Genomic DNA, 9,129 nt, shown 5'->3' on the forward strand with positions numbered 1-9,129 from the left:
TTTTGAAATAGGAAGTTCTAAACTTCGCTATACTCCAGTTAACGGGTTATTTCGAAATGTACAGATCTGGTATCTTTATTTATTGCTTTGAGCTTAATGCAATCATCTTTCACCATTCTATCCGGTAATACATTTCAGTTTTGATTTTTTATTATTTTCTGTATGTTGGAGAAGAAAAATAAAATGATGTTTTTGCCCTCGGGCTATCTTAATTTTTCCGCATCTACCACTAGAACAAACTAAGAAGGTAAAATAAGTCGAAGATGTCTTCATATGTCAAAAAGTACTTCAGAATGTTGATTTTGACATGACAAGAACCAAAATGCAAATGTGTTCTAAGCCCTTCCATGAAATTAACATCGTATAATTATATCACCAAGAATCTTATCGCGTTTCAGTTGACTCGAGGGCTGGTCTGCTTAGCCGTATTACAGGTCGATACTGCTTAATATCGCGTACGAATATTGCGAAATTTTAATAAGAAAAAAGTTTGGTTAGACTTTTGATTCAAATCAGCAGTCTTGTTAATAGATTACGCCTTTGTACAAACCGACATTTCTGTCTTGTAACCAACTGATACCCAGTGCTCTTTATTTCATTGTTACAATCGAGCACGCGCGCGTAGGAAATCAATCTGATTTGAAACATGAAACATGAACTGTTTGGTTTAAAACGTTTCTTGCGGTCGCTTCCCTAAAGGCAAATAATGGTAATGCCAGACACATTTATTTAATAATGTCCAATGCGAAATGATTCTTTATTGTAACTGGGTAACAATTGTTTCCGTGTGTTCAACGACTCAACTCGCGGCATTTCTTTGTTATCAATATTGTTGCTTCTATGCCTTTTAATGCTACTGGATTTAATGTTAATTCGTTAGCTTTGTGCTTTTTCCTCTCCTCGTTTTTAAAAGCCAGAGATTTGAATATGAATATTACTGTGCGGATCATGAATCCATGCAAGTGCGTGTTGTCTAAATGTGTTAGCGAGACAATAAATCAAAGACTCTAAATATGTACGTACCTCAGAATCAGTTTCACAAAAATCCAATCAGATTCCACAGAAAAACAAAAAATATATTTTTTATTGTTATTATGCGCTTTTAGCTAAATAAACCCTCGCAATATTTATCCATTACACAGTGATAAAAATATTCTTAGATTTTTAAATCAGATCTATCATGATGACATTATATTTTTTCCCATCTCAGATTACCTTCAATTGTCTAGGACATCGACAGTGGTTATTTCAATAGAAATCAGTGTTTCAGTACTATACGATGTGACTAAATTACCATAACAGACCTCGGGAAGTAAAAAAAGCGATAAACGATTATGCATCATAATGAATTTTTATGTAATATTAGATCCTCTGGGAAAATTTGAATCGGCGATGAATTTAAAGTGAACAAGGTCGAAGTTATGAAATAACTGAAACAAATAATTACCAAGCAAATAAACAAAGGGAGCGGAGAAAATAAGGTAGCTTTTCAGCTCAGTTAATTTACCAAGGAGCAGTTACTGGGGAAAGTGTCATTTTTAAAAACTTATACTGACTTTGTCAGTGAAATTGTTAGTGGTCATAAATTGTTCGAGGAAAAGGTGGTAAATTATTAACCGGAGATACTTCCGAGATTGCTAGTCGATCAGGAAGATACAACAAACTCGATGAACCTGACAGAATTTCTTAAGGCATACATTTGCCAAAGGAGAAATAACCGGTTTGCAATTTTTAGATTTAAGTTGATGCAGTCGAAATGCAGGTGAAATAATAGCAATTTACACCCGGAGGTTTTAGAAACGTTACAGGTTTCGGCGCCGTACATTGTTATGACCACCTCGCTCATGTTGCTGGATAAGTATGGACCGAAACAAATTTACTCTCGATAGGGACGTGATGGTGAATTTTAGTTAAGCCTGTTGAATACGCGAGAAAGATTTGTCAGTTGGTGACAAAGGAGGCTCAGAAGTTACAATCCGAGTACTCCCGATGCGCACTTCATTCGTAGCGGTTAGGCAATCAGTCTGTAAACTTAAGTCTTTCAACATCAAAACAACTCGACAACCCTTAATAGTATAGCAGTTTGCAACACCGTGCAATAATATATCACAATGACACAGGAAATTGTTTCAATTTATTATTTTTTTGTTAACGTTTAAAAGACGACGGATGCGCAGTTCTTAACTGAATAAATTGTATGTTTGTACAAATGTATCTTGACATTGCTTTTTTCTCTCTTTTGAAAAGCATTTAACGGAACATCGTAATGTGTCAGTTCCACTTACATGTTGCATTTAGGGGCAAAGTCGTGGTTGTGTCTTGCACAACAGTTTTAACAAAATACAGCTAATGCTAAATGTTGAATCCTATTGGATGCTACAGCTTCCTTGCTCAGTTCCATTTAAGGCATTGGGATCACACTTAATTGAAAACCCGAGTATGTGTCAACTCATGAGGCAGCAATCGCTGCTGAGAAACTGGCAACTGCACTTTAATGCACTTTAATGGATTCTCAGTTCTTTTTAAAGAATTGTTCTCTCCGTTGCAATTGGTTCAAACTATTCATTCTCTGCTTTTCTCATTTTTTTTTTTGCTGTGAGTTTGATCAGCAAGATCACACTTTCCAATAAGGATGAAGCACTGACTCTTTTTTAGAAGATCGTTTTATTTTGAACTTAGGGTTTACCCGGACTGAACGCTTTTATCTCTGGAGGGATTTCAGGCTCAGATCTTTCTTAAAATATTATTAAACTACGTGTTAAACAAATGTTGTTAAGTATTTTCATGGTTAGAGAATATATAGCGGCGGGAGGATATGTATCCGATTTTACTTTCAACACTGGTGTTGTTGAAGATTGAGCCTCTGGATGGGTTCCTGCATGTGGACGACAATATTTCGTGGCGCGTTTCTCATCAAATCCGCGTCGAATTTTCAGGCGAAATCTTCTCATAGCAAGAATTGTTTTACGTGGTAACGCTCCTAACCAGCTGACTAACGAGCTGCTCAGGGCACTAACCACAACGAAGAAGAAAACGGGAAAATAAGCAAAACAAAAACTCTGAACGTGCAGCAGACAATTTTTGTCAGGTTTCTTTACCGTCTTTGCTCGATTAACGTTGTCAAACTTGATTGAAATGGCAATGCGAACGTCGCTTTTATACTCTCTAAGATCTTCGCTTCATCCGTGGCGATCGTCGTGACGTCGACTCTTCGGGAATACCCATATGAAGACCTATGATATTTTACAAGCGAACGCAGCGAGTCAGGGAATTAATATTGTTAAGGCTAGCGAGAAAACAAAATTCATATCTTTAAGCCATAAAAAAATGTCTGTTTTTTATTCTCTAACGTCTCGATGGCTAACAATGTCAAGTTTAAAATTTTGCCATACACAGTAGCTTTGAAGATCCACCCCGTGACTAAGGGACTACTGAGGGACTAACAAACAGCTTTAGTTTTTGATCACCAAAACTAATCCCACTGATTGGTTATGTTTACTTAGTACAAAGTAATTCGTGTCAGCTATAAAATAACGAATTTATATCAGCCAACAACAATAAATTTACGGAAAAGAGAAATTACACGAATAAATGAGATATTTGTTTTCGAAAGATGATACGAATACAAAACGTTCAGTATATTTTACGTGCATTTTGGCTTATTATAATTATCAATTAAGGCTTCTGGGAAATTGCCCACCTACCCCTCTCCTAAGCCAACATTATCACTTAGTTCTCACTTAGGGCAAAATGTTGGCTTAGGGGAGGGGTAGGTGGTCAGTTTCCCAGAAACCTAAATCGAATTCTTTCAAACTGCTGGTGCTCAAGTCACCGTTTCAGCTGCCGTTTGTTCATTCGATCATGCAACTGAGAACTGAGTGAAGTAAGAAGCAACCAAAAAAAGAACACACTTTGTCCCCAACGTACCGTTTTTAAAATTCTCTCTGCATCTCTTCACTTGCGATGAAACTCTAACACGTACAAAGTTATCTTCTTTGTCTTACGTCATCTAAGCAAGCCTCACACGACTGTAACTGACACGTGCATCAGCCAGAGGCGCTATCTTTTGCGGATGTTTCTACGTTTTTTCTCTTCCTTTTTAGTTTTGTCGGACCTCGACTAAATAAAAACGCAATAACATCTTCAAGACTGAACAGGAAAATGATATTGACATTTTGACCTCACGCGTGGATAAGGAGCATGCATGGAAGAAAGCTGTTCGACCTTTTTAAGATAACTGCAACTTAATTCGAGACATTTCTAACCCTTTAACACGGGAAATTATCTTTAGAGAAGTACTGTAAATGACCGATTAAGCGCCGCTACTCGAATTACCGAAAATAATTTAATAAGAGCCGCTCTCGAATAAGCGCCATGGTGCTGATATTAAAGACCCGCCTTTGTTAAAGCCCCACCTTTGTTTCCGCGCTTGAAGAGATATAAAAACCATATCGCTTGAGAAATAAGACCTCGTCCAACTCGTGAGTTCTAAAGTCTTAATGTAGGGAAACTCAACTCTTGAAACCAGGTTCATATAACAGTTCGAGGTGTACATGGCATAGTACACGTCAGTTTGAACTGACTGGCTTCTTATTTCATTCTCTCTTGGTCAAGGATATTTAAAAGACTTCAGTTACGAAGTAGGTTTCTTAAACAAAAGTGTCAACAGCTTGTATCGTGCTTCCAGTCTTCTTTCTTTCTTTCCTAATTTTTTCCCCGCTTTTTTTAGGAAAGGAGAACATGATCGCAGGCTTGTTGTTTGTTTGTTTGTTTGTTTGTTTTTGTCTCGATTTTGTCAGTTTGCCTGTGGTAAAACGGTAGTCCTGAAATTTGCAGGCGAAGCAGTATTGATGTCAGGCTCTGTTTTCATTTTGCATGGTAAATAACATTGTGGCCGCAAAGCCAGCGCGATCACGTATTAGTGAAAATGTATTAGTTTCGGAAGGAAGTTCAAAGTGCCTATTAACGCTCTGTATTTTGTTCGTGTATGCGAAGATGAAGTGTCGTGCTTTTGCTGCCCCAAAGGAATTGCGGTATGGATCACTTAGCCCTGGAGTTGACTTTCGATTTGCCTTTTCATATTCCACAGGTAGAAATACTCAGCTTGCGTGAAACGTCTCACCATCATCGTTGCTGCGAGCTTCACGTCAGACAAATCCTGACTTGCTGCTGGACAGCCTTCTTTGATTGTTGTTGCTCCGGCGACAAGTTACGGGCTCACCTTGGTGAAATTTGCATTATTCATCAGCTTGCATTTATTGCCTGGTTGTCTTTCAAATGAGCCAAACCGGCTGTGAACCGTAACTCTCTGGGAAGTTAGTCACATACTTACATCGACGGGCGGTCCTTTGAATCTCAGCGCTGCAATTTATGGATGTGGAAGTAAGAACAATGGGAATACTTTGTCATACCTCAAACCGGACAAGCCTCATCTCGTAATTTTGCGGTAAACAAGCCTAATATTACGGAAGATACCAGTTTGCCCTTGGCTAAGACTATATTCTTGGCTGACAGTTGGTTTCACTTGACGATTGAGAAAGCCCAACACGCTGGTAATTTTTGGGAAACCGACGGATTATCTCAACGAAATCTCCGCTCCGTATGTTAAATTTCACTACTCGTGGTTAGATGTTGCTTTCGAACGTCCAAACCAACTAGTTTCAGTGTTTGTTGGGGTTATGGCGGCCACAGCATGGATTATTGTTTTCCTTGTTGTGGTTAACTGTTTAGTGCTGGGAGAGAAGAAACGGGAATACAAACTAGGCCTTCTCATTCCCTACAGGAAAGTCACTCCACATTTTCAGAACGATTACAACAAGGGGGAGTCGTTTGCAGCCGCTATGACAATCGCCGTGGAACGAATAAACGCCGACCCAACGCTCTTGTCAGATTATAATTTGACATTTGAGTGGAAAGGCACAGAGTGCAACGAACTGATTGCTGTTCGCGAGCAGCTAAATCAGATTAATTCTGGAGTACAAGCTTTTATAGGACCCGGCTGTTATTGCCAGACGGCGGCGAAAAATGCTGCGGCATTCAATATGACGATGATATCCTTCGTGAGTATGCAATCTTTCATGTTGTGCTGTTTAATATCGGCTTTTCTACGCTGAATGATTTTGTTTTGTGCTAAATTTTGTTGTTTTGTTAGTCATAAAATGTATATCTTAACAGTTCAAATCAGAAACGAATTACAAAGGTCTTTTTTCAACAACAGTAAATAATAATTCTTAATCATCTTGTTGGATATTTGGACTGATGTCTTCCATTTTTTCCAGCTGATTTTTTCGAGAAGTTTGTATTACAAACGCACTAATTGCTCAGTTTTTGTTTCATCTCGACCTCCTTGATGTATCATTTGATATAGTATTTGATTTATAATATTACTTGTTCGAGACTACCAGTCCCGATCGCTGCTCGTTTACATCCCGCTTTTGTTTCAACTGAACGATTTTATACTAACCAAACACTCGATCGAGATACATCCCACTTTCAAGCGGCGATTAAGCTTGAGATACGCATAACAGGTGAGTTAAACTGTACATCGGCAAGCAGAAAGCTGGAAAATAAGCGGTCATAATTTTTATGGGAATTTTTTAAATTTTTTTTGTCCTGTTAATTCGCAATTTATGGGCAAAGGCAAGATACTGTGAACATTCAAGAACGCAAATGGTTGTAGCTAGGTTTCTCTTTATTATTACTGTACGCATTTGATTGTCTTTTGAACAAGCGAATGGAAGAAGGAAATGCACCTTATTTGTGTAATGTGTATTACGTACTTTGCATTTAACAAAAAGGTTTTAAAAGATTTGCATCTGTCAGTATGATTTACGTTCTGGACTTCTATTGATTTGTGCTAAAAACAGAGATGAATCATTATCGGAGTATTCTTGATCCTTTTATGTAAAGGGTAAATACTTTTCAGAATAGAATTCAACAGTTTTTTCGCATTTGTTAGCTTTATATGTGCGAAGGGTTATTGTGAAATAGAATGTTTTAGTCACAATTTATCTATTTTTTTGTTACAACTTTTTGTCCGTATTTTTACCTTTCTTCGAAAAGCTGCAATAAAGGAAAATAAATATTTGACCTGATTTGGGTTTTCCAAAAAAAAAAAAAAATACATATTAATTTCAACAAACCATTTTTTGTTACTTTGAAATGATTTTAACCTCTGACAAAAACTTTTTGCATGACAGGTGTATTGTATGATTTAGGCTGTAGTACTTCTGGGGTCATTGAGTTTTTAAATGGAAAAATAAAAACAAATAGGCAAACAAGCAAACTTATAAATAGCAGGATTGGCTGTCTATAGTGGTCAAATATCTAATTAAAACATGATGTCTCACAGCCAAAAATGAAAACGATTTATACCATCTGCTGGTTAATCTTTGCAAACTTGACCTTCCCTATGTTTATTTTTGTGGTTCATTTCATGATCAGGGAGATATTTTAAACATTTCTCACCAATTTCAGTCAAATTTATTCAATTTGTCAATCTGATATTTTATAGTATGTTTCCATTCTTTAACAATTTTTAATTTTTGACTCCACCACAGTGCACACAGTGACCTTTATAATCTTACTTGAGTAAAAATATCCCTTCCTGAAAATAACGGGAAATTTGGAAGATGTCCAACACATGGCTCTTCAGATGTTCAAGTGTTCTGTTATAGATAATACATACTAAATAACTGCAGGGCATAAAATTTTCATGTTTAGACATCAGATCACGTCATGTTCTCACAGTGGAATCTCGATATAACAAACCTGTATATTACAAAGTCCTCGGAAAAACGAACGATTTTCTTTACTCCAGTAATAGTAAGATATATGAAAAAGAACCTTGATATGACAAAACCTTGTTATAGCGAAGAAATTTTACCAGTCCCTTGGCCCTTCGTTATATCATGGTTCCGCTGTAATTAGAGCAAAGTACACCCCTTTATTCCGTCTTATCTTAACATCTCTACAACAGCCACCTCTTCAAAATGACCTAAAGTCCACTAAATATAGAAATATTTATTGTGGTCCGATCTACCAAAATAACCTCACCACCATTTTATCCATGTGAAGGCAAAATTTAAAACAAAAAAGATGTAATCACTGACCGCTATATTTGCTCTTTTTCCTTTGAATTTTTTTTGGTCAAACATTTTAATTGGTTTTTGGTGTGTTGATTGTGTTGTGTGCCAGAATGAACATTTTTTTAGAATAAATTATAATGTTCTACCCCACTCCCCACCCCCCCAAAAAAGAAAAAAAATTCTGCAGCATTATAACCCTACCCCCTATAACCCACAACCTTGTTACAAGGATCGTTTTCCTAGGTGGCTGGTGTGGAGATGTTTAACTGTAAATATGTTTCCTTGTTATCTGTATTTTCCTCTCTTTCCCCTTTGATATAATGGCATTGAAAATGGGTATTTTAATATGTCAGATTTATTTGTGTTATGTTTAGGAGAGGTTTTAGAGGGATGTCTATAATTATAAGGCCGCTGACATACTCATAGGGCTGATGGAGTTAGCTTCCCCTGCAGATGTTCGTTTGGCTCATCATGCAATCCTCCCCACCAAAGCAGTGTTCTCCCTAAATTTTAGTTCAGCAGCTAAGGGACAATTCATAGCCAGCAAGACAATGTGCACTTTACTGGGGGAGGGAGGGTGGTATTGAAGTAAGCTAAGTTCTTTGAAACGTCATTTCTCTCATTTTAAGACCTGTTTCACGCAAATCGGCCGTTGTTATGAAGACGATAATAGGGACCTTAAGCAAAGACGTTTTTGAGCAACGCACGTCAACCGGAAGTGAGGCCTTCTCCCTTTTTATATGCCTTGACGCTAACAAATTTGTATTGCTGAGTTTCTTTTCTCTTTTAAAGACGATTTACCCGAGAGTTTCAACCAAACCGCTCCCCAATGATGCAAAAAGTCCACTTCCGGTTGACGTCCGTCGCTCAAAAACGCTGTTGCTTAAGGTATCTGCACCGGCAAATCTTGCACATTTTTGCATCATCTTTAGTGGTTATTTTATGGATACTATCTATATGTCACTACATTGACAGTATTCCTCAGTTCTTGAGGAACTAGAATATATCAAAATAAACTATGTTATGTCACCCAAAAGGTGTT

At 37.3% G+C, this 9,129-nt stretch overlaps 1 protein-coding gene across 1 annotated transcript in view; it reads left to right on the forward strand.

Moving 5' to 3' along the window:
• The first annotated feature begins 5,138 nt into the window (after positions 1–5,138).
• LOC140941555 (atrial natriuretic peptide receptor 1-like) overlaps positions 5,139–9,129 on the forward strand; it is a 36,943-nt gene continuing 32,952 nt past the window's right edge. The window contains exon 1 of the mRNA XM_073390579.1: positions 5,139–6,059. Coding sequence (XP_073246680.1) covers positions 5,679–6,059 — 381 coding nt within the window. The 5' untranslated portion in view covers positions 5,139–5,678. The remainder of the gene's footprint in view (positions 6,060–9,129) is intronic.

The sequence above is a fragment of the Porites lutea genome, chromosome 6, assembly GCF_958299795.1.
Source record: "Porites lutea chromosome 6, jaPorLute2.1, whole genome shotgun sequence".
NCBI lineage: Eukaryota > Metazoa > Cnidaria > Anthozoa > Scleractinia > Poritidae > Porites > Porites lutea.